The 27,826-nt window shown below is 36.0% G+C and overlaps 2 protein-coding genes across 13 annotated transcripts; both read right to left on the bottom strand.

Moving 5' to 3' along the window:
* Window positions 1-266: 266 nt before the first annotated feature.
* Window positions 267-1,614, bottom strand: LOC116776993 (translocon-associated protein subunit delta). The gene is made up of 3 exons (XM_032670326.2): window positions 1,260-1,614; window positions 858-1,014; window positions 267-414 (listed from the first exon to the last, which is right to left on the bottom strand). The coding sequence occupies exons 1-3, from the start codon at window positions 1,506-1,508 to the stop codon at window positions 314-316; spliced, it is 507 nt and encodes a 168-aa protein (XP_032526217.2). The 5' UTR covers window positions 1,509-1,614; the 3' UTR covers window positions 267-313.
* Window positions 1,615-4,269: 2,655 nt separating this feature from the next.
* On the bottom strand, window positions 4,270-27,455 carry LOC116776835 (LIM domain-binding protein 2). Of its 12 annotated transcripts, none has more exons than XM_032670092.2 (9): window positions 27,114-27,455; window positions 17,542-17,918; window positions 7,588-7,663; window positions 6,933-7,035; window positions 6,575-6,747; window positions 6,169-6,369; window positions 5,659-5,782; window positions 4,835-4,953; window positions 4,270-4,760 (listed from the first exon to the last, which is right to left on the bottom strand). In XM_032670092.2, the coding sequence occupies exons 1-9, from the start codon at window positions 27,138-27,140 to the stop codon at window positions 4,602-4,604; spliced, it is 1,359 nt and encodes a 452-aa protein (XP_032525983.2). In that variant the 5' UTR covers window positions 27,141-27,455; the 3' UTR covers window positions 4,270-4,601. The 12 variants fall into 12 exon arrangements, with proteins under 12 accessions (XP_032525983.2, XP_061384962.1, XP_061384969.1 ...); XM_061528978.1 differs by lacking the exons at window positions 17,542-17,918; window positions 27,114-27,455 and adding exons at window positions 8,112-8,450; window positions 9,800-9,827; XM_061528985.1 differs by lacking the exons at window positions 17,542-17,918; window positions 27,114-27,455 and adding exons at window positions 8,112-8,463; window positions 9,800-9,818.
* Window positions 27,456-27,826: the final 371 nt, after the last annotated feature.

Below are 27,826 nucleotides of genomic sequence, written 5' to 3' on the forward strand. Positions count from 1 at the left end.
TTAATAAAAATATAAATTTAATATACTCAAATATGTGTATATTGTTATCTTAGTTATTCTCTACACCACGTGTTATTGTATCGGACTAAATAGATAATATAGACGTACTAAATAATAAAGTTTTTACGGAATTATTTTACTTCAGATATTTGAATGTTTTTTTTCGTACATCAAGAGAATATTATTGAACCAGTAAATTGATCAACTCTATACAATTTAATTTACTAACAGAGAAGATAAACAACATATTAAATGAGACCACGGTATTTATAATAAAAAATTTAATTTAATAAAGATAACATAAATATTTAAGCTAAGCTACGATCATGCTTTTGTTCTTGAGTGCGGTGTACGCTATGACGATGGAGAGGAGAGTGGCGAGCACTTCGGAGTTGATCCACGGACCGGAGTAGCCTAGAGAGAAGGAATCAGCTGTTTATCAAGTTTTTTTGGTTTTTTAAGTAGACTAATTGTGTTAATTGTATAAGAAAAGTTGGCTGAAACCATCGTTAACTTGTATATATATCATCCCATCATCAGACTATCGGTGCCCACAGCTGAGCAAAGGTCTCTCCTTACATGGAGAAAGTTCGAGCATTAATCACCATTATGTGATACTATATATATATTTCTTACAATATAATACTATTGTTTTCGACAACTGCTTTGAGAAAAATGTATATGTAAAATTTTAAATATCGAACAAAGTTACATCAATGTAAGGAACACAGATTACATTATGTTTTAAGAGACAGCAACTGTCTGAAAGCCTTTGCCTCGATAGACAAAAGTAATCGAAATTTACTACCGTCGAGGAAGAATAATTATTATTAAAATTATATATTATGATGCCTTACTTCCGGGATGCTGTAGTTGGATCGCCAGAAGAGGAGCGACGGTAGCGGCGGGGTCACTGCGACGAGCGCGGCGAAGAGATGCCCAGCCCTCCTCATCGAGGATGTGGATCTCGTGGACACCAGAACGGGCCTTTGAAGGCTCTTCCGTCCAGGATACCTAGTAGTAGAGAATATTGATTGTCATATACCGTGCTTAGCTTGCATCACATGATTTTACTTAGTTATTAGAAAGTAGTTAGTCTTCAATAATTTTAACACAAATCTGTATTCCAATAAGATTAACTCAAATAATAACAATCTCATTCGTTTCTGAACTTTTCTAAATATGAACTTTTTTCATCATTTTCACTGTATCTAAACTAACGGTTTCGTCAGTTTTGATTGAAGATAACCTTCTCTTACCTGATATTTATTGTCACCGACGCGCGCCGCAGACAGAGATTTACCTTCGACTTCAGCGTATAAGGCGTAGTTTTCAGGGAGCTGGTTATCACATTTGAGAGTAAATTCAGTAATATACGCTATTTGAGTGACCACGGTAGCGTCGAGGCTTGTGAATGATGCCGCTTCCACTTGTGGGTTCTGACAGCTTTGTGCGAAGGATGTGCCGACGGCTAGCGCGAGGACGGTTAGTAAGTATTTTGTGACCATTTTGAAGTATTTTGTTTGAGGTTTCTCTTAAAACTAACTTTATAATGTTTTTCTACAACTTGACTGTCCGTCCACGTAACGTTTCGTATGCAATAAGAAAGTGAGAGGTGCGTTCGGAACTAGTATTACCTATTATTTATGTCAAACGGGAAAAGTTATATATTTTAGAGTAAAATAAAGTGATTTTCGAAATAGTTATTATGTTTTAAAATAATAATAGTTTTCCTTAATTTTATGTTTTATTTTTATGATTCGTTAATATTTTTAATATATTTTGAATGTAAAGGTGTTGTGGTTTAAAATCGGTGTTTCGAACGTACTTGCAACCATCACCGCTGACGTGTGTCCAAAACGCCAAATAATGAAAGGAGGTGCGTTCATGAATAATAGTTTAATCTGTTAGTGTATTAATGATTATATTATAGTTAATCTATTAAGTTTAATGAAAATACTACTCTTTAAATATATTTTATATAATATTTAAGATTATGTTTTTTTTATATTTCTCTATTTTAAACGAAATTTCAACCTCATTTATTGTAGATATATATTTCTAATTTTACGTATAACAGTAATTAAAATAGTCCATAATATTAAAGGAAAGTCATATATACAGTTTTATAAAATACGATACGGTAGTTTCTATTCATGAACTATATATATATATATTTCGTTTGGCATAACATTTGTTCATCGGCCATATGAATAAGATTAGTTTTCATGCTTATGCGATCATAGCTTTCCTATAATTAAGTGATTTCTAGCCTCCGACTTTTATATCAGTACGCTTACCCCAAGCTTGCATCGTCACTAAATACTCAGCGTTAACAGTTTAACATTTGTACATCTCATTTGATAGTATTAATGTAGGTCATTGACCGAGAACCGAGCCGAGCTGACTGTTTTATTTAATACGCTCGACACCCTCATTTTGTTTGTATAGAAGTGTCTCAAATTAGATAGTTTATAATGACACATTAAAAATGTCTGAATGTAATTCCATATTTCTAGAGACTTCGTGATAAGTATTAATTGTGCTGTGCTGATAAAAATATAACTAGTCTTTTTTTAAGTAACAGTGATAAGCGCCTTTACTCCATACGACCAACTCCTTCGTGTTTCATCCACACAGTACTCCAGATTAGAATTGGTCCAACAAATAAAAACGTCGACATTGGCAGAATATTCCACGGATCTAGTTCGAATGAAGCCATAGCATAAAAAAAATGTTTTTTTTATATCCTGTAGTTGTTTTATTTATCTAGTGTTCAAAGAGAAAAAGCCTTGTATATTTAAATGAAACTAGTATTATTCGGATTTACTACGCGGATTTTATTATTTAAAAACTACATAATCCCGACGTTTCGGTTACTTTGCAGCAACTAGCAAGGGATTATGTAGTTTTTAAATAATAAAATCCGCGTAGTAAATCCGAATAATACTAGTTTCATTTAAATGAATACTCGCGAAAATCTTAGATCTCATTATAAAGCCTTGTATAGTTACTTCTAGAATATTCATGTTAAGAAAGTTTTATTGAGGATTTTTTTTTCAGTAGTATTGAAATCTTCACATTTTTTCTTAGTTTCACTTTTTGATATATATAATGTTTATCGATACTGTTTCGTAGTTTATTTATGACCTTTTTAAGTTCCGACTAACCTTACGTGAACAGTCCGGCCGCTCGGTTTGCGTTCTGACAGCTGTCAATGTCATGACCAGTGATGTAGAATAAATAACTTTAAAACAAACAAGTACTTTTATACTGTGTATGTATATGTACATATTTGTTTGTATGTTTAGGTAAGTATATATCGCTCTTGTTTCCTCTATCAAAAAGGTTTCTAGCAGAGATCTGTTTTAAGAGATAAGTTATCCTTTGGAGAGACAAAGCCTCTCAGCATTCCATGGATCCCGTGCGGGCGCCGGGTCCATCGCTGCAGGGAGAGGAGCTTCAACAGCGCCTGGGACTGAACCAGGTGTAGCTTTAAGAGGTCCCTAACTAACGCAATATTTATTTTACAAAACTGTGATTATTTCCATAAATAAACACCTATCTTTCGTTTTCCCGCCATGGTGAGCGAGCATCTGTATAGTTTCTGTGAAAGTTCTGATAGAATTTCCGTATATTTATAATCACAAGACAAAAGTTAAGCAAGTGCTTATAGTACGCTTACCACGAGTCTATGGTCACTGCATATGGAGCGTTTCACGTTTTTCATTCAACCTGCTTTAATACCGCGGTATTGTCTATTTACACTGGACCTGTTAACGCCAAGTGTATTGTGACTGCGAACTCGTGGTAAGATAACGCAACTGAAAGATAATTTCTTGAAAGTAGAATCTGTATTTATTTTGTTTCGTTTCTTTTTACAAATAAACTAATCAGTAACATGTCCAAGATGTATTGTGGAAATTTAAATTATATATATATATTGTGCAATAAATAAGTATACTTAATTCTTCTCCAACATCACATGTCCAAGTTCTGTGAGAATCACTCCTTAAACTCAGATGATAAGTCTTCACTTGTAACTTGACAGACTATATACATATACTTCTGTAGTCAAGATGAGCCTATCAGACCTTCCTGGCCGTCACCGAATAATCAACTCAGCCATAAAAAAAAAAAAATGCCTATAATACCTCTTTTAATGTCCGCCAGTCAATACATCCCACACTATGTAACATTTGGTGCATCACTAATCAAATATGTACACTTACTAGGAACGGAGAGCCGAGAAGAGAAAAAAAAAAGGGGTTGTTCCGTCATAATACTTTATGTCAACTATTTACACGTGCCTTGCTAGTCCGCATCACAGCATCCGGCCCCGCGCCCCGGCCGGCGGCGCTGGTCCCGGCGGCGCTGGTCCCGGCGCACTATCCGCTACGGTTCAGTTAATATCAAATCGAAATCTCTTTATTTACATTATTATTTAACAAATCCATTGACTCGTCCGCGCCGTCACCAGCTGCGACCTGAGGCGGCCGGGGGTGATGGCGGCGGCCGGTCGCCGCTGGAGCTGGAGCCCCCACCACCCCGGCGGCCGGGTTTTGTAAATGAAAGCTGTTCTCCTATGTTAATGTATATTATCAGTGGTTGGCCGGCGGGGTCTTGGCGGGCGAGGCGGGCGGCGGGGCGGGCCAGTCGTCGCCCTCGTACTGCGTGTTCTCCAGCCTGGTGATGAGCCGCTCGTCCTCGTCGCCGAATTCCCCGCCCATCAGCGACGGCTCGCCGACCACCATCACGTCCTGGAACAGGTATGTGCATATGCAGGCGCTGTCACAGCTGGTTCCGGAGGCGCGTCGGCCTGAGCGAGTGCTACCTGTGAGGCGAGGCTGAAGTTGGGTCCGGGGGATCGCTTCTTGGCGGGCGCGGGGGGAGCGGCGTTGGCTCCGGCGCTGCCTTTACGTTTGCGCCGCTTGCTGGCCGGCCTCTGGGACTCTGGGAACGGATACACACGCTATATATAACGCTACGCTGACGGGATCTTGGTGTGATCCCATGGACTTGTGGTGTTTTAATAAATTTTAGCTTAAAATAGTCTAGAAATATGCAAATGTTCTAGATTTTTATATCAATACAATCCAGCATTTTAATCAAAGTTATATTTATATATTTAGTTAGTTTTCAAACCCGACTTTCATCTAGAAGAGATAGTTATTTACACTAAACTGACAGTTTCACGTCTTTCCTACATAAACCTCCTCATGTGACAGTATAAACGTAGGTGCTATGAATGAAAAACTTCGTACTGTCCGTACACAGTTAACACAGATACTCTGACAACACCCACACACACGACCCCACCTTCCTTGTAAGGTTGCTTCAATACTAAATACTTGTAGTAATAGTGAATCCCTTAACCTTAGTACGAGTTGGTGTCGCGGAACTAAATACAGACGTTCTCCAGTATTTCACACATACGATAAGATTTATGTATCTGTTAGCTGTCTAACCAAGTGCTGTATGGGTATTTAAGTGTGTATACGAATTTATGTATGTGTGTCTGTGTGTGCGTGCGTGTATGTGTGTGTGTGTTTCCAGTATTTGTACACAAAGATTTGTGTGATAGACTGTCAACTATCTGAGTGCTGTCTGTGTGTCTGTCCGTGTGCGTGTCCGTGGCGGGGGGCGGAGGGCAGTTACCGGGCGGGGCGACCATCCTCTGCCACTTCTGGAACAGCGTGGTCTTGAGGCAGTCTCTGGGGGAGAGCGCGTACGCCTTGTGACGAGACATCAGCTCCTGCATGGGCTCCAGGATCACGCACAGCTGCAACATCATCACATACACATATATATATAGGAATTACTTTTGTGTTTTGTGTTTAAAGTGTGAAAATATCAATTTAGGGTTAAAATACACACATATATAAAAAAATAGGATATGAAAATTAAGAAAGCAAAACATGTCTTTTATGAACAAGATTATTATACGAGTGATAATCACCCTACTTATACTAGGAACAACGAGGTTTGTAAGTATGTATGTATATCCGTCACTCACACGTAAAACATACTAAAGCGATTGTGATGAAACCTTGCAGTTGTATAGTTTAAAATACAGAGCAACATCTAGGATATAGCTAATACGACAATGCCATACGTATGAAAGAGCTAGTGAGACTGAATCTGTACAGTTAGTTGCAAGGGACTGACCCTGAGATAGTTGAGTGTGGAGTTGGTGATGCCTTGCCGGGTGATGTTCTTGGCCAGCTGGTCCAGGGCGGCGTGGTCGGGGGGGTGCACCGCCTGCCGGGGTATCAGCTCGCGGTGCGCCCTCACCGCCATGTGCCACGACTTGATGCGCATCAGGTCGTCGAAGGTGAACTCCAGGATGAGGCGGCCCTCCGTACAAACCTGGAACGTTGCATCACTCTCATCAGACATCTGAGTACGGTGAGGATGTAAAGGGTTATGTAACCACAGGTTAAGCATCATAACTAACTTATCCGAAGTGAAAAATACTATGAAATTATTTAAATTTTATACTAAAAACTCCTAATTTTTATATAAATATACATCTCAGTCGCCGAGTATAAATGTCTGCTGGTCCAGGACTCACCTTGGTGAACATGGGCTTGCCGTGGTGGGTGACCATGGTGCAGTGGTCGCAGTCCAGCGTGATGCTGGTGTTGTGGAAGGACTCCTTGGGCTGCCTCATGGTGTAGTACAGCTCGGAGACACCACCTTCGTATATACTCCGGAAGTAGCGAGGTATTAAGGTTCTTCCTATTGCTGGAACACACACAGTCACATGGTTATGCATATACTGTTAAGTTATTTACTACAAATACTTTATTTGTACTAAGTAGTAACATTACTTATATATATATATATGGTTTTCATTGTTAAATTTGTTTCTAGGTTAAGTCTAAGCCTATATGCAAACAGACAGTTTGTATGTCTGTCCTCGTACTAACTGTATCTCTTGGGTCCATCTTCTAAACAGAATGTCAGTGTGAGCGTCGCGTCGTCCTCGAAGAACTCAGTGGCGAAGGCATCCCACCACAAGTTGTCGGAGTCCTGGAACCGAGGAGACGTAACAGTCAGTGGTTTTTAAGGAAATATCGACTTAGGAAGATGAAATATATATATATATAAAATACTTCTCATTTGTTTAGCTTGAAGTATACATAACAAGATTATGGGTAAGAGTATAACACACCACGCCATAACTTTAGTTAGAAAGAAAATTAAAATTATTACCAATAGATGGCGTTATATATATGTATATAAATACACCCAAAACATTCCCGCTATAATAAACATATATGTATTGTATCATATTATATAATAATTTATGTCTAATAACAGATGGCGCCACTTTAAATATGATTTTAAGAGCATTTTATAAATATATATGCGTGTGCGTGTATGCGTGTGTGTGTGCATGTGTGTGTGTGTGTGCATGTGCGTGTGCGTGTATGCGTGTGTGTGTGCATGTGTGTGTGTGTGCATGTGTGTGTGTGTGCATGTGTGTGTGTGTGCATGTGTGTGTGTGTGTGTGTGTGCGCGCGCGTTGCATGTGTGTGTGTGTGTGTGCGCGCGTGTGCATGTGTGTGCGTGCGTATTTACCTCGGTCCTCTGTTGTAATCTCTTGTTGAGTTCATATACTCTGTAGTCTGGCTGTCCGAAGTACGGAGCATGCCTTCTGGAACGTAATGATATCCCATTAACACATTATATAGCAAATATATAATCACTGATTTTATATACATGTTTTTTATTAAAAAAAACATACATATATAAAATATATATTTTTTAATAAATTGATATCACTTGATAAAATTGTCTCGATTAATTTGTATGACAAATATAATTAATTTAAACAAATTTCATTCATATACGTAGCGTCACGTCGCATATGAAAGTAAAATTTAATTTTATACTTTCCCATTAACACGTGACAGTTATTAGAAATATGAAAAACATATTTGAATAACTTATTAAATACATACGAATTAAACAGTTCGTCTTATAATAAACAAGACATAGGTTAGGATGGCGTGGAGATATCGATTCGTATAGAATAACGAAACGCGAGTAAAGCCGGCGCACATAGTATAATCGTTACGCGATACGCTTGTCGTTGCTTGTACCTAAAGTAGGGCTCCGGTATGGGATGGTATATAGCTCCGTACTCATGGTACTGGGGCTGGTGCTGGTGCTGGTTCTGATGATGAAGAGGCGAGTGGTGGTGGTACTCCCGGTACTCGCCCTCGCCGAGCGAGCCCAGCGCCACGGGCATGTAGGCCACTTTGTTACCGCGCCATCTAGCGCGGATCTACCAACCTTTTAACCTCAACCTAACGGACACTCACTCACTTCACTAGAACTATTTCACCAATTGTAATATATATATATATATAATTTTCACTTGTTTTTTATTTTTTTATTTTATTTAATATAATGAATCACATCCGAGTCATGGAAGCGTTCTGTTGGTTGTAACTGATAAAAGGCTGTTTGAATTTTGCGCGGCAAGTGTCGTCTAGCTAAGACACATACATTATGTATATGAGGGTACGCGACTTTGCATCTTATGATGAGGCAGTAAGGGCGATAAGGTGATGCCAGGTCTGCTGCACGGAGCGGCAACATCGCGTCAGCTGGCCAGTGCTCGGAGCCGTACTCAAAGGTTAACAGCTCGTACTAGGTATATGGCTTTTTATGATACAATTACTTAGCTATTGTTTACGTACATCACGGATCAAACGTTGAAAAAACACTTATCATATTTACTGACACGAAATAATTTCAATATTTCTAACGTTAATCACGTCAATAACGTATATAGAGACATTTTAGTTATATAAAATATTCTATGTATAATAAATTAGAATGTTAAATAACGTAAAGTAATAAAAGTCATTGTTTTCACCGGCGTCGGCCTCGTGCGGTGTTGCCGCTCAGTGCGCTCGCGCGCCATACTTTTTACTGTTTCTCAGCACATAGAGCGTTCATTACACACACACACACATACATATATAACATTGTTAGGACGCAACACACACACACACACACGCCTTATATATTGTTAGCGGACATAGTGTACATGGCGTTATATATGTAGCCGAGCTACGGACTACGGGCACAAATCAAACAGTACTATAAATAAAACGGGCAGATGTGTCCGTGAAAATTTTCACTCGTCTATAATATGAAACATATATTATAGACATTTGAATTTAGAATGACTATTCGACACTAAAGCCGATTGGCGAATCGATGATTCGATATTTAAAAAAAAAAGTGAAAGGGGGTTCTCATGTAACGTGATTAGTGACGTCCGCGACGCGCAAAAAAAATAATCGATACCAAATAGTCATCGAGGCGCGCTGATGGCATTCACGTATCGGGAAAAATAAACATTGATCGTATATACATATAACAGGGAATTTTGGCAGCGGAAATATTACAATACATATTACAATCACATAACTACATTATATGCACAGACCGTCGTCACTGTATATATACACACAGCAGCTCTGCGGAAGTGACCGCGAGCCGCGTACCGTTATCAGTGTAATACGAACGAGATTGATAAGACGAGAATCACTCGCGAAATAACCGTCCCGTTGAGCCGTCACTCACGGAATGTGTGTCAACCGTGTCAATGACTCTAACAAGTAAACAGCGAACCACACGTGCGGCTGGCGCCGACCAAAATACGTCCTATGACAAGGACGACTGAGGCGATAATCGCTAACCAGAAATAAATATAATCGATTAATGCAGCGAAATGAATCGATTCCGTAATTTTGATTGCAATAGAGCCACGTACACCTATGTAGGTACATAGAAGTGTGCCGAGTTGTGACTGACGAGTGACGAGCTGTCAGCCGCTCGGGAGAGCTCGGCTGTGCTCGGCCGCGCTCGGGTGAAGTCATTAGGCCCGGGACACACCAGGAGGGTTACACTGATACATTGGTTCTCTACTATTAATGATTGGTTCATTCAAGTGAGGAGAAAAAACTATTTAAAATATGCATGTATTATTTATAAATTAATCAACCCAAATTGTTTGATAAGAGTTTTTAAAAATATATACGAATGTAAGATCAAGAGTAAAATAAATACGATTATTCACTTTTTTGATAACGAAATTAGATAACTGCTTCAAATTACTAATTAAATAAAGAGACAAAGAAAATTAAAATTGAAAAAAATTAATACATTAATTCCGATGTGTATTGTTTTTTTTTTTAATTTAACTTAGTAATAAAAAAAATATATATTATTAAGAAAGGCGGTTGTCCGAGAATTAACAATCCAAGTATATATTTTTCAGCTTTTAAAAGATAAATTTTATCTCGGCTATATTTGATGAAAAGCGTTATATTTTTTGTTGAGGCAACTATTTACAAATAAATTTTTGAGAACGAAACTCAAAGTAATATTAATTTTTTTTTATACACATACCTTAGAAAATTATAATCACAATTATTATTTTTTTTAATTTTAGAAATCACTTTCAATGAATATGAAAAAAATATACGTACATATAAAACTAATCACGGACTTTAACGTAACTATCGATATATTATAATTAAACACAAAAAAAGAAAAATAGCCATCGAATTTCATCTAAATCAGATTCTTTCGTACAACTCCTAGGAAAGAACATGTAAAATACACAGTCATAAAACTTTTTAATAAAACGTTGACACACATTTATCTCCCAGTGTGCCACAAGCCGACCGCGTGCCGCTCGGCCATCGTCGGCCATCATCGGCCACGCTCGACCACGCTCGTCTCGTAATGGCGGCAATTTTAATATGATTAGATTATGTCACATTGATTAATGGAGCCCGGGGTCAGGCGTCCGCGGAACCGGTGATGGCAGGTGATGTTCAGGGTTCCGCAGCATCCAGGTGATGTGTGATGATTAAACCAATCTAGTAACACCGTCTGCTGACGTGAACTTAATGACGATCAAATATATTCGGTACAAAATTAAAATATTTAAATAAAAATCACAGAAACGAAGGAAAATTAAATTATAGTCACGTATAAATATATTGAATTGTATTTATTTCATGTCCGGGCACATTTGTTACGTTTCACGTCTGACGTGTACGGGGAGTTTGATCTCCGATTGAAAGAAAAATAGGGATTTAGTTTATTAAACTAATTTATTACTAATATTTTATTTTTTAAAGCTTTGTATATACACTATGGTATAGCTAAGGGCGCGTCACTATAATCATTAACTTACATTACTTACTTACTTGATAACAAATTAACTAACAACTTGAAAAAACTATGAAGCACAGAAACTCCAAGTTGGAGACGATGTACATGAGAGAATAAAATATATAAGAAGATAAAACAAAAAAATATATTTTTATATATGTAAAATAACGAATTATACACCTATGTAAGTCGTAATAACAAGGGATCATACATATATATATATATATATGAGCTCCCTTAGAGCTATCTAGTAATTCAGCTGGACGTCCAGAACGATCTAGAATCTAGACACAGCAAGAGCACTAAGAGTAACGACCTGGAGTCATCACACTTCAGTCACCACCAGCCAGCAGCTAACGCTTTCACTCACTTTCTAAATGTACTTTTTGTTTGTTGCTTCCTATATAGTATATATATTTAAAATGAAACGTTATGAAAAACCGTAATCATTGGAAAGTTACGGTTTTTTAAGGTATATAATGTGTGTACATAATTTTGTTGCTCATACGATTTGGATTTGTCTGGAATGTTAGATTTATAAGGGAATTTAAAAACAGGGGATTTTTTTTATTATTATTACACATAGATGGTTTTGTAAAATTTCGTTATATTTAAATTGTTTACATGTGAATGAAATAAACACATACAGAAAATCAAAAATGAATATTTAATATTTATTCACACTTATTCTTCTATATTGTGCACTTTGAATTTTTTTTTATTTATATAATATGTTCAGAGTAAGTACTAAGTTTTTTCTCTTTGGAAGAAATTTTGTAGGACTTTGGTAAATGCTCTTATGGAATTTATTCCCTGATGTTATATATTTATTAATAGTATGAAAAAGATGACTACAAGCTGCTCACTCAATACTTTAAAAAAATGGTAGTTTTAATTACATTATCAAGGTATAACAAGAATAAATAAAACCGATGCAGAAAAAAATCGATTTTCCAAACTCGACATATTTGATGCACTAAAATCGAATTCCAAATTCGAAATAAATTCAAATAGGGAACGCTGATCATCTCTCTATCGGGTGCGAGCGAGAGGTTGTTGATTCAATTCATTAGCGGGAAAGAGACGGAGCGAGTTGTGCGTCAGAGCGTGACGGAGATATACCGCTCCACGTGCGTTAGAGGGAGACGGTAGCGGGCTGTTGACGTAGTAGTAGATGAGATAAGGGGCTATCAGCAGTACGGAGTGCGTTCACACCGGGCGAGTGTCTTACTGTCACACAACACGTGAAATGATGACTTGAAACAAGAATTATGTATACAAATTCTATTAAAAAAAATACACTGATTCTATGTATTAGCCATTGAAATAAGACATAAAATACAATTTATATCAATCTTCCGCGAAGACACCATAGATTCATGGCACATTAATTGTGAGGGACACTAGAAACTACCATTGATTTAACACAATTTTTACATATATGTAAGATAAATCCCGGAGTCCACGTGGACGAAGTCGTCACAAACAACTGGTTATATCTATGAAAATAAAATACAATTATATTTGGAATTATTTATAACAGAAACTGTAAACCTACTCATAGTCTTGGAAATTAAATTTTTATTGACACTGCAAGACAATAGCCAATAAATTATTATATATCAATGATTGTGTATGTTATATAAGAAAATAAAAATAATATTAGTAAAAAAAAAGGACTTGGGCGAGTCGACTTGGACAGTACCGGAGCGATTCAAACAGGGCTTCACGCACACACACGCAGCAACACACACCACGACGCCGCGATTATTATTATTAGTACACGGGCGGGATACATTGACATGGCGACAAGTATATTTTTTTTATTTTAATTTATATAGTGCCAAAAGCCAATATTAATATTGATTTCGACATCAATGAATTCAGTGTAGTAATTAGTGATACGGTTGGAATAAACGTACTTGTATAATGTACATAAGTAGATTAATATTAAAATCACTTATTTATATTTAAGGAAAACTAAGAAAAATATTATATAAAAATATTTTCTCTATACAGTTATTATGTTATGTGTGATGTACGTGAAAAATAGAAAAAAAATGCATTATAGAAGCCAGCTATCACCTTCTGCTGGTGGAGCGGACGAGCGTGTTGAACTCACACACACAGACACGGGCTGTATGTGTGAGTGAAGACAATAAAATGTACTAGTGTGAGTGACGTTCAGATAGATGTATTATAGTGAGGTCGGTGCGTCTTGGTCAGTGGTGATGATTTTGTAAAAATTAACTAAAACGTGTATTGATATTTGAGTACTTAAAATAAATAATATGCAATGTGTGAAGATAATTTAAAATTCTAATGAGATCTGATTTAAATAATGAAACATAATATATCAAAAAAATATGGTTACTTAATTATTGGAAATTCAATAAACTGAACTTGATATTATATATATATATATATATATATATATATATATATATACCACCCATATATATATATATATATATATGTGGTTCAAAACTAGCCGTCCGTACTATCTACCGCACACACTCACAAGCTCATACACACACGTACTATACGATTGAAACAATAATAATTATTTGTGTACGTACTGACCTTACGGAATTCCAAGTTTAAAAGTTAACAATATTTTTTTTTCGGCCAGCACAAGTTTATAATAAATAGTAAAAATATAATTTCAATAAAACCTCTTTTATAAATATTTGTATGTGAATAATATTTATGTTATGCTGTAACCGTATCGGATGCGTCACAATTATTTACGTGCGTTCCACGTACTATGGTATTAATAGTAAAATAATATATATATATACGATTAATATATACATAATTAAACCTCGGTGGTGATATTGGCTGTATGTTCACGGCGTTGTTATAAAAATAAAAAGCGCGGGAAAAAGTTTTAATACGTCTCAGGTACGAAAGATTGTGAAACGAATTCAATATTATATATATACATAAGTAATAAAGAAGTATAGTTATTGTGTTATATAATGAGTTTATTATATAAACATAGGTTTTCACTAGTACAAGGAATGTTTCCACTCGTAATACGTGACATTAGTTTGAGTTACTGTTGACAAATCAGTTCGCGCTTTTCGTCAATAAAAACTATTTCCACTGAAATTCGCATCAAGTACGGTCCAACAATATTTAATATTATTAACCAAGTAAAGAGTTTTATAATTATATAATGTTAAAGGAATATTTGAGGAATGAAGACTTTTTTTTCATTAATATTATACATAGCCAAAAAGCGTTACATATTTGTGAAGCTAGCGAACGGCTGAGCCGATTTAAGCGTGGTTTTAGTTACGTTATTGTAGAATTCAAATAATCTTTACTATATCTTATACTGGACTGTTTATGAACTAACATACCCACATACACACACACACACACACACACACACACACACACACACACACACACACACACACACACACACACACATATATATATATATATATATATATATATATATATATATAGATTATTTATAATAGTTTTTCTTTCATTTCATGTGTTTATCCGTATCTTTATAACGAACAATTGGAAAAAATGCTGTAACTATTTGTAAATAACTTTATTGGTAAGATATGTACAATCAGATATCATATTTTAATGCTAATGAAATACTGTAAACGCTTCGGCAGGTGCAATTTATATATATACATAGACAAAATAAAATAATAAAATAAAAAAAAAACCTTCACTAGATACATCGGAACAGATCAACATACATACCAAATTTCCATTAAATAGAAAAAAATGAATAAAATTATTTATCACCAAAAAAAAAATACTGTCTAAGTATGTTTGAACACAAGAGGGTACATTGATTTTTCATTTGCATGAAGAGAGAGAGAGGGTGATATATAAAGAAAGAGAAAGAGAATTTGTTAATATTAGGGGGTGGCTTAAAGGGATGACGGTACGAACAATTTATATAAATAATATATACATATATATTATAAGATGTGAAGAAATGGCTCTCTATCAAAAAATACAACCTCATCGAAATCGATCTAGTTTTAGTGACGTAATATCAGATGTAAACCAACGGGGACTCTATGACGTCATTTTATTATATTCGGTCAAGCACATACAGCCAACATATACATATAAAATAAAAACGTGTTTTATAATCTGTAATAATTATTATAATATATTAATTCCGTGTTAGATGCCGTTGGTAACCTATATTTAGGTATGAATACTTAAAGAGGGTGCACGTGGCCTCCACCCCCGAGGCGCTGGGGACGCTCGTACACCCACGGCGGTCGCGGCTTTATGTATAATGAAATAAAAAATAACGCCTCTACGACACGGGGTTCGAGTTCGAGTCCCGACTGCGAACGTTCGCCTGATAGCAGCAGCCGATAGACACACGTACATGTAGGGCCATATGAACAATATTTTCATCATAGTCAAAAAACGATCCGGCCCCATGATGGTTGACTGTAAACATGTATAGCAGAAACGAAATTAAAAAAAAAAACCGAAACTGCATTGAAACTGGTTAGAAATATTATAGAAAAAAAAAAAAAAAATAGAGTACAGTCCGAACACTGAGGCTGAATGAAGAATTATTATTATTATTATTATTGAAAAAAAAAAAACAAAAATCAAGAAAACGTCAGAGCATTTCGTATTTGGAATGATTTTGATCGGAGCGCGGGCAGACGACACTCGAGCAACCGAGTCTATAGTCTTTACTTATGTACGGGGCGGCCAGTCGACGTTGAGCCCTGTAACGTCAGCCGTTACCGTTCCGCGGGCTTGGATATCGAAGGGGGAGGGGGAGGCGGAGCTCACCGTAAACTGGCCGAAGCGGTACCGCGGTATAGCGATAGATAGGTAGCTGGTACTCGGGGTGGGCCGGTACAGTCGGTCACGGAACGGTTAATAAGAATATAATCATTATTTTTCTTGTATAGGAATTTAAGAAATATATGCATTTGATCTTTTGTTTTGTTTCTATACCAGAAACATGATATAATATTTTGGGTGATATTTGTTCATAGTCACCCTCAATTCAAAGTTTCTTTTTAAACAAAGTGTTTATTATAATGAAGATACAGAAGACGTTGGTAGAGACAGTTCCATATTAATAATAGGGAGGACTAACTTATCTAAGATCTTGTCTCAAATCTAGCAATCGATAAAGATAAAGTATTGGAAATCCTTTAAAAATATCAAATGTGACTATCTAGTATTTTCTGTGAAATTAAATTAATTAATTAATCAAGTAATGACTAATTGTGTACATAGAAATGAAAATTATTTGAGATCTGTAGGAAAAAGATTAAAAGTCTACCCGACATTGAAGAAGGATTTACCGAGCCAAGTGATACTCTAAATTACATTTTTGATTATTACATTTGGATTTATCCTATGTATGAAAAATAAATAAAAGGTATAAAATACTTTACTTGTGAATATTTTTTTACTGACCGTAACATAGATTCAGGATTTGTTTTTTGTCTATCTTCGCTCATGACGTCTGAACCGTCTGTAATTACGTTGGCGTTCTAACTGACAGTACACAACGATTTTTAACAAACTATAAATCGTTAGTCTTAAATGAAGAAGTTTCAAAATCACATTAATTATTTATTAATGAATAATATAATATTATCATATTACAATTTGAGACTTGAAAGCATGTTACATACAATGTAAAAAATAAAATAAAAATAATAATTAAAAATTTAATTAACACTTCCGACGACGACTGTACCGCCGCTTCACGAAATATATACCTACACAGCGTTCACCTACATTTATTTGTGCACTCACACTGGCGCAGTTTTATAGCTCACACACACACATACACACAAACACACACACACAGCCAAACGTCTAACGCACACGCGCGCGTTTTATTTCACTCGGAGGATAATTTTGCGATTTTTACCACCGTCGTGCAACGTTGCCTTTTTTTTTTCTTCACAGATAATATATAATACGTTCGATGTTCGGAATTTGAAAATATATTCCATTTTTGAATTATACTCGCTTATAAAATGTGGATTGTTTGATTATTATGAATCGGGACGTGGGAGCTTTCAGGGCTCGTATGTTACGATATCGACTGTGAAATATCATCGATATTTAAATTAGTAACGTGTATTAAATTGTTAAATAGAAAGTAAAGAACATACTTAGATGAACGCCACGAGCTGGCCACACATCTAGACCTTCATAGAGTATGTCATAGTTGTGTTTTTTTTTTAATTCTATAACTAACTAACAAGACGAAGATCCTTGGTCATAAGTCATAGTAGTTGAAGTTGATGTTATTGTTGTTGTCGTTATGATATCGTGATGTAAACTGACCTGTCCACAGGTGGCGGTAGGGGGGCCATCATGTGAGGATGAGGTGGCATCGGATGTGGCGGATGAGGATGAAACGGCGACCCGGGGGGCGCGAAACCCGGCCCGAAGTGCTGCTGCGGGCCGGGGGGGAAGCCGCCGCCGGAGCCCGGTCTCGCGGACGGGCTGCCGAAGGGCCCCGCGGCGGCGTAGGGCCCCGAGAATCCGGGGCCCGGGCCCGGGGTGGAGGGCGCCGGCGAGGCCGCGAACGCCGGGCCGGCGGGGGAGCCCGCGGGCGGCGCGAACGCCGGGAACGGGGGCTCGCTCGACTTCCACGCGGCCGGCACTCCGCCCCCCGCCTCGTCCAGCGCCGGCACGCGCCGCTGAAGGCCCACCGACATCTGCAACGACCTCATCACGTGTTTATATTTACAACTTGGATGAAATAAAATAAATATAAATGTGAAATGTGAAAAACAAGTTTTCGTTGTGTAAACTCTTAAAATAGTGTTATAATGTAAAGTTAAATTACTTTAATTTTCTTACTTTCATCTTAGTAATACAAGACTGTCTTTCACGTTTTCTTTCCGTCTATTTTGTCTCGACTCGTATTTAAGGAAGCTTAACAATAACAATCACTATTATCATTATACATATTTATCAAAAATAATAAAAAAAGACTTGCGATTTAAAACCAAACGGTAGAAAAAACGAGCGGTTTTTTTAACGTCCGTCTAAAATCACACAACCTCAGGCGTAGTTTCATCACTCAATAAATTTCTTTGTTATATGTATTAGGTCTTAGGTTCGATTTAATTACATTTCACTTCACTTTGGATCTTAGGTTAATATTGATTGAATTATTTTTTTTCAATTTAATAACCGACTTACAATAAAGGGGTGTTGTGTATAGTCGTGAACGTTTTAAAATATTATTCGTACTAAAACACATCTTTGAAATCTTAACAGATTTAATCGTACATTGGTGTGATTTGCGTGAAATCTCAACAGATTTCTATTAGATTTTGCATATATATTTATTTTATAAAATTTATAAAACTCAGTAATTGTCGTCTTTACTACCATATATACAGTGTAAGGTTAGTTCTGGCAAACCTTACACTCGTAGTAAGAATTAACATCAAGTCTATATGGTCAAAGATACGAATTTTAATAACGAATACGTACATACTGTCCGTGTGTAGTATAATGTACATATATATATACACAAGCGATATATCTTGGGATATATGTGAAGATATTTCAAATATCTCGTGCTTTATGTATGTACGTATGATAGTTACGTTTTGATCTCACTAATATGAACAGAATTTTCAATAAAATTAATATAGATATGCCTATAAGTGCAAAAGAAAAGATAAAGGAAGGAATTGAAAAAATATAATTTTCTGCCTTTCATACATAAATAGTCCAGACACTGTAATTTTTTTAAATTACATTTATTTTCTAACATTACGAAAAGAAAATATTTTTAAGGTAAGTTAGGCAGCTAATATGTTTTGTCACTTTAAAATTAAGTGATTTTTTTTCGTATCAATATTCAAAAGTTAATATTTAACCGATTCCAAAGAAGAGAAGTATTTTATTTTTCATTTTATATTTATAATAGTTTTAATGTATGAATATTTTTTTAATATTTTTCCAGTTTAATAATAATATATAAATATAAGTATATATATATATGTGTGTGTATATAATACTTCCCTTGGTCGCACCATTACACGTGAACCAGACCTGGCTAGACCGAATTTACTATAACTCATTGTTGCGTTAGTAATTCTCAGGAAAGAAAAGATAAGAAAATTTCATAGATAATATAATTTAAAATTATTTTTCTTACGAAATTTTTTCATTAAAATAATTTTTGTTAAACATATTTTATATATGGACGAAACTTATCATTCCATGGATTCACCTTGCGGTTCCGGGTCCATGGCTGCAGGGAGAGGACCATAAATGTAGGGGGGGGAACAATTCATATCAGTTGTGAACACTGATCGCAGGCCTTCGATGTTTTTTAAGACGATCTTATAACTATTATTAATTTCATTAGCGTTATATTGCTTATTAATAAGGTCCTCGTTACTGTAATCCACTATCTACGGTTTAAAAATAAACCATATATATATAGTATATCTTACACCCGGTTTGGGCTCCATAAAATTTTTACATGATAGGACTAGATAGATAAGTCGTGGTGGCCTGGAGGATAAAGGCCAGCCTCTCATACGTGAGGGCGCGGGTTCGAAACCTAGCAAGTACCAATGTGATCTTCACCGAGTCATATGTACTTTCTAAGAGTATTCAGACACCACTGACGCACGGTGAAGGAAAACATCGTGAGGAAACCTGGACTTATAATTTCAAATTATAAGATTGAAATCGCCAACCCGTCTTGAGCGAGCGTGGTGATTAATGCTCTGACCTTCTTCATGTGAGAAGAGGCCTTTGCTCAGCAGTGGGCTCCGATAGGCTGATGATGAGGACAAGATCTGTCGACAATCTGGTGTACTAAGATATACATATATAGTTTGACAAACAGTTTCAGACTTAATTTCCGATGTTCAACGTTACTTCCAGTAAATCTTACAAAATGGCCGAAGCCAGTATTTACAGTGTTCAAATACAATTGGCCCTTAAATGTCGCGATTTCAATTTTACAACGGTTCAGAATTAATTCATTATAAACAGTCATAAAAATAACTCAAAGATTATAGTATGTTTATTAGTACGGCACAGATGGCGCCACTTGTAACTATATATATAGTGAGTGTTAAACAGACATTCTTCATTTCGTGCTAGGCCGATGAAGCAGGGGATAATGCTAGTCGTTTATGAGTTAGCGTCATTGTAATCAGGGAGCGCTTTTCGGTACTACGTATTTTGATAAGCCAGGTCTCTCTACAGTCTGCTAAAAGACTTAGGCCTGTTAAGAACTAACATCAGTTCGTTCTTGGAACGTGCGTCGAGCATGCGTCGTGCATTTGGTTAGGTAGAGAGAGGAGCTTGGACAGTGGAGGTGAGCGTTTAACGTTAGATAGGAGCCCCTTAAACCTACACCTGGTTTAGTCCCAGGCCTGTTGAAGCTCCTCTCCCTGCAACGATGGACCCGGCACCCGCTCGGGGAATCCATGGAATGATGAGAGGTTCCGTCTCATTTACATCTACATGATCAAGACGTAGCGTTTCCATTACAGGAACCGTGATCACGAAGACGAAACTATTCTTTGTAACCAAAAATTTGTTTGTATGATAGCAGTTAGGAGCGAACATACAAACACATATACATGTAAAACATAACACTCACTTCTAGTTTCGACGAAGTCGAGTACAGAGATGTGTTACTGTTTGAAGCGAGTAATATGTAGCTTGGACTAACTGTAACAATACATAACTAACGGTTAACTGGAAGGTGATGGGTTTAACCTGTTTTTTGTCTGTCTGTAAATAATCATCTAAACTAATTGTAACCCAACGAACAGACATTAGAAAGTTAAGACGACAATACGTCACGTTTCAACGTTGACGATCCCAACTCGTACTAGGCTTTATATGTATGTATGTCAGGAGTAACCACATTATCAAAATGTGCCGGGGTTGTAACAAAGTGCGGGCTAAATTTTTAACAATGCGATCTCCAGCGGCGATTGAAACTTTGGCCGTTATTTGTTTCAAAAGTCGAGTGATACATCATTATGTATATATATATATATGTATGTGTGTATGTGTGGGTGTGTGTTACTCCGCATTAGTATCTTTTCTCTAACGCATACATCAAAAATTATATTTTAATAGTTTGTCTATTTGCTCGTACCCTCACATCTCTAGAACGATTGGATCGCATGTTATCAGAAATTCTGTTTTTATAAACACACACACACACCTACATACATATATATATATATATATATATAACAATTTCAATCAGACAAATCCGGGGACATTGCTGATGTGTATTTTATTTCCGGTTTAAAATAATATTATCATCAAGCTATCGTGAACTATTGATTGTATTGACATGTAAGTTGTAGTTGTAATGAGATGAGTGACGTCATAGTAAACAATATACAGGGGTGCTTTGCAACCCCCGACATATACAGGGTGTTACGTTTGTGACCATTGTTTCTATATGTGTGTGACATCGTATCTCCTAAACGGATCGGCCGTTTTTGATGCTGTTTTCTTCATTTGTAAGCCGTTCTTATTATTGTTATGTTCATGTTATAAGACCAGCTTGTTGCCTAATGATGTACCTTACTCCAGTACTACGATAACTCGATCGAATATCTCACTAGTACTATAATAGTTAAATGACAATTTGAGTTAGGCATTTCGTTTTTTCCCTCGTAAATATTTGGTTATAATTTAAGTTTTATCAAATAAGTAAAAGCCAACTGTTTTTATATGCGATAATTTAAATTTATTAACTTTTTTTTTTAATTTAATTATTTAATAGTTTTCCATACATATTCCTTCTTAGGTAGGTTATTGGGTGATAAACGTGAAACGCTTCGTATGTTACGACACAGACTCGTGGTAAGCGTGGCATCGTCACATGTTTTATTCAACACTAGTTGTATTATTCGGAACTGTATTTTTCTATGAAGTAAAAAAAACTTAATGTACCTCATTTGGTCTTTCAATATGACTACTATAAGATTATCATATATTTCAAACATGATTTGTCTATATATTTTTTCTCTATATAAAGTCTTGCGACTTTACGCGCTTGGACTTTGGATTATTTTCAGAATGAAAAGAATAATGTGTGATTAAAATTATATATATATATATATATATATATATATATATGTGTGTGTGTGTGTGTGCAAACCAGCCGTGTCACGTGACTCCATATACTAAGCAGGTTTTATTAATGAGATCTAAGATCTTTTTATTCTCCGAGAAATATATCCTAGCCCACGTCTCACGCTGATTTCTGGACAACATTCAATGTAAAGTTTGATCAAAATCAGTGAAGTAACTTTCACGTGAAGGATCAACTCGCATCCATACTTTCTCGCTATTTCTCGTATATATATTATTAGTATATAAATTTACTGAGCTATATGGCACATGACATACACACATATATATATAAATTTTAATGATAGTTATGTTAAAATAATTCTACAGTTAGTCTGAATATACGACACTTATTGTGATGTAACTTTAGAGCAATGAAGTTTACACGTCAGATTATATTCACACAAGGATGTACTATCAAAATCCTTCCAGTATATCGTGAGTCACTAACACACACTCACAAACATATATATATATATATATATAATGATAGTGGAATAATTGTACAACATAGTTAGCTTAGTTAGTTAACAAAAAATCTCCCCGACCCGGGAACGGAACCGGCGTACCGGGGGTCAATGACCTCCAGCTGATGAATCATCCACGCGTCTCCGTGATGATATCTCCGAAACTGTTTCATACAGCCGGTGTGTGTCCGTATGATGCTGGCTTATATCAGAAACTGAATCGATGCACTAGCTAGCACACGCGACTACGCCCGTTTTGTACATCAAATATTAACATAGTTTCCTTAGACGAAGACTTAACACTTATTTAAAGTCTAATAATCCTATATTAAATGCTGTCTCAAGTAGATATGTATGTGTTTGTATGTTGGTTTATACGACGATAATTACTGAACAGATGTAATATATATAATCTTTGTTTGTCTCAGTTTTGAAGGTGACGTCGAGGGGTCAATGAGAAAAAGAAGTTATTTAAGTACGTATGTACACTCTTTACTTGTGAGATGTGTGTTTTTTAAATATTTTTTTCCGTAAATTTTATATCAACTCTTTTTTTTTTTGGAAAATTTATAACTTATGTAACAAGTATACTGCGATCTTAATACGAGTTTGTATCCTAACTACACACGAAGCGTATCACGTTTCTCGTTAGATAATCTACGTTAATATTATAATGTTAGAATATTTATTTATGAAAAACCATCATCTCTGTTTATATAAACTTGTATATATGTTTATAGAATAGTCTGTACAAACTTCCGATGTGACAAGTTTAGGGACAATCTTGTAATAAACGAACATACAGAAATTAATGAGACGTAGTCAAAAACATACGGACACTTTCGGCAATATGTCACATTGCTAGAGTTTTATCGCTCGGGGTCCAGCCGATAGCGTTATCAGTGTCCAGGCTAAAAGAATCACCGTGCTAATTGATGTAATACATTATTTATTACGCGTGCTGGCGGCGTGGCGGGCTCGGCTCTCGCTTACCCCAAGTTAGCGTCCTCACTACACACAGAGCGTTAACAGTTTTCAATTCAGGAATCTTCGCATATTAACGTACTAATGCAATAGAAAACGTGATTTTCCTCGTTTTTTATAATTCTATATATAATCGTAATTATAATCTGATTTTTAATTTTGTTTTTCATCAAAATGGATCCAGCAGCTACAGATGTATCCGAGGTCTCACAAAACAAATATTATAAAAGACTAATAACTAAACCTTCTTTTTCTAAATCGGTTAAATCCTCTACCGATATCAACAGTCTCCCACCATATGCTGGTGGAGCAACACAGCCAAGGTTCTCATGATAGGAGCAACGATCTGATAGACATCTTCATGGACGCTGTAATAACTCATCCCGTAATGATAGTAGTAATTCATTTTGATATATATTATGATAGTTTAATATTAGTAGTATAGCAGAGTAGAGATGTTGTCGAAGAAATTTACAGCATCCATTATGGGTTAAATTAGGTGTTACTCCGAAGTGCGAACTACGCGACTGTAGGGTTACATCGGAATCGGTTTAGTAGATATTGCGTATAGTGCTGAACAAACAAACATCAATACTGACATTTATAATATTAGTGGGACTTAGTATAAAAAACATACCTAATATACAAGTAATTGATAAGAAAATGATGAAGCAAATTCAAGAAATATATATATATATTAATTTTAATAAAATGATTGTAAACAAACGAATCCGTGTGCGATACTTAGTGTTATGTTAAGAGGGATAATTCACAATGTCCAAAACGGTTATCAAAGTTTGTGAGCCGGTCTACATGTGCTTTTGACGTTTTCCAGTAAGTAGAACATACTTAATGCGAGTCCTAGGAATAAAACTTTCGAACTGACAGTTTGTAGTTAATCACGCACGCATACTAAGCTTATTAAATCAATTCCTATTATGAATTACACCAAAGACAGTTACTTTGAATAATATCCTATGGAAATACACACCGAACGGTTCGTGATCGGTCACCACGTGAGAACTATCGGTCTGTAGGGAGACTACGAAACACATAGTAAGCGCAGCGTTAACCTACAGAGAATTTACTTTTATTACAGCATTTACTTGATATTACAAGTGTATGTATGTGTATACATAAATATATTTATAGGGATACGCCCTGAGCACCTACTGCGAGTTCTATTTAACTGTGAACGCTGCGTGTGTAGTTTGTCGGCACCAGCGTGGTAAGGTTACCATGATCTCGTGCTGGGTTCAGTTAGAATGGACATAATGACGAAACTTGAAAAATTATATATATAAAAAAAATTATATAACCGTGTGACGTAAGAGAAATATATATATATGTGTGTGTGTGTGTGTGTGTTCGTAAAGACGTTATCCAAAACGGGACTGAAAAAAAATATTTTTTTTTTTCATTAAAGATTTCCAGGGGATTTACTTGCTAAAGATACAGCTTCAGCTGGAAAAGATCTTATACAGGTCGTTACAGACCCGTCATGAACGAAGCCAGAGATCTGGTACCATGACAACACCTGAAACGCGAATTTAGCTCCGATCTTCACTATCCAGGAGGTTATATTAGGACGGTTGCTGTGCCCACCTGGAGCTGGTGGTGCAGGTGTACAAGGTATTTTGAAAATAAATCATGTTTAGTATAGATTATCACCTGGACTATTTCGAGGGAACAATATTGTACATGGGTCATATATGATAAGGCTACAGACGTTTGACGCTTGACCAGCTGTGGATAGACACCTGGAAGATCATAGCGGAAGAACAGCCCCATAATTAGATTTCTTCATTATCATACATATTAGTTAATTTAATATTAATGTAAAGATGGAGTGTTAAATAAAGCTGAAATGTCTGTGTGTTTGTTAGCGTCAATCTCAGTAACTCCTGGTACAATTCGTAATACCCTATGAGTGCTATATATAACATTAATCTATGAAGGTTCTGGTGTATGTGACACGATACTAATAGGAGAGGAGTATGGTTCAAAAATGATACAAAAACAAAAAATATATTATTACTTTCAGAGCTTATAAATAAAATGTATATGTATATATATATATATATAACCGTGTGACGTAAGAGAAATATATATATATATATATATATGTGTGTGTGTATGTGTGTGTGTGTGTGTGTGTGCGCGCATGTGTGTGTAATATTACGTACAAGTTCACACCTAACACAGAATACGATAACTTAAACCTACGTTTTATATTAAACCGCTATACATGTCATAACTATAGCTCCTACACGAACCGATGCGCGAACACACACTCGTGCCGTAAACATAATCATCAAAATATATATAAATATATATAATATAAAAGAAACTATATCACTATACAAGGAACGAGAACACCATAGAAAAAGTTACAGCCCGTTATTCCGCTCGATAGTCCGATTATTTATACAACCTCCCGTCTTTAAAGTCGGTACACTCACTTCGTTGTAATTACTAATAATATTTTTTTTATTACTAAATAATAATTTCAAACAGCTGTCCGTATGGTACAGTCTTATGTTTGTCCTTCACGGAATAACAGCTAAACTTATTTGCTTGAAGTTTCTATTTTTTTTTCTATTTATCACGAATTTATGCTCGATAACTATAAACAAAATTATTATTTATATGCATATGTTTGTTTTACACAATTTTTATGAAATACTTAATAAATACAATTTTATTTCATGTAATCAATGAATAGTATCGAAAATTTTAAAAGTTTAATATTCTAAGATCCTACATCATTGCTCTACTTGACACGTTTACTAATATTTGAAATAATTTTTCAGTGAAATTGTTTTAATGTCTATATTGCGTCTGCTTTGAGATAGGAAACGACAATATGTCTTTTTTACATTTATCAGTTGCGTACACCTAATAACAATAAGGCTGGGAGGCAAACTGGTTTCGATGTAAGCTAAACGAGTATATTTTTTCCTATACCTGACCGTACGTTCGCTCGCCACCCACTTTTTTACGAATGTTGTTGTTAAATTTTATTGTTTTAGAACATTTCATGACCCACCATTGACAGTTTACCAGCTATATCACAACTAAACACGAGTTACCTGGCAGTCATAACCGAAGGAACATTGTAAACATTCCCTCCAAAAAAAACGCGACGCACAAAAAAGGGGTTATAGACCTGCTCGGTTATTGTGAAAAAATGAGAGAATACGAGGGATAGACCTCCGTACCTCTGTGGTTCGATCAGCGGCCGCCCCACAAGTAAAAAACCATCGGACAGGGCGGAACACCCCGCATAACTGCTAACTAATAACACTGTTCACTTACAATGTTCCGATTGCCTTTCTTCCTCATACGATCATTGCACGCCTTTTATACATTTAACTATTTTAAACTACACTACACCGTCACTGAATCCTCACGCTCACAGACATCGAGGTTTCGAGTTCTTTTTTTTTGGAAGCGTTGTCGCGTGCCGCGTCGCCGGCCGGCGGGAAGAGAAACTCGCGGGGGCAGGTGTCTGCCGTCGTGGCAGCTCCCAATGTTTGTTTTATGAATGTTTTACATTATTTCACTGATTATTTATTGGAATCTCAGCGTTCGTCTCATGACAGCGTCGTAGCGTCGCGCATTGCATGGGTCGCGATAGGTACGCGCGGCACGTCTCGCTCAATCTTACTGGCTAGAGCGTCGGGCGGGGCGCTCCGCGGCGGGGGACGGTTTACTGATTTACCGACAACACTGTACTGCTTTACCTATAAACTGGATAGGTGGCGCAGCTATAATTTATAAACTCTAAATAACAATTCAGCTTATTTCTCATAATATGTTACTAGTAACAAAACTCACATATGTTATGATATTTATTTAATGAAATAATTTAAGCAAATAAATTTTTGAACATCTTGTCTGCAAGGATTTTAAAATCAGACTGAAAAAGGAAAGGTAGTGCCATCTAGTGATAATATTATAATATTTCTCGGATTCACAGATGGCGTTGGTAGCGCTTTATTTTGAATCGATATCTTTGGTGCACAAAC

This window comes from Danaus plexippus, assembly GCF_018135715.1.
Source record: "Danaus plexippus chromosome 29 unlocalized genomic scaffold, MEX_DaPlex mxdp_36, whole genome shotgun sequence".
In the NCBI taxonomy this organism is placed as follows: Eukaryota; Metazoa; Arthropoda; class Insecta; order Lepidoptera; family Nymphalidae; genus Danaus; species Danaus plexippus.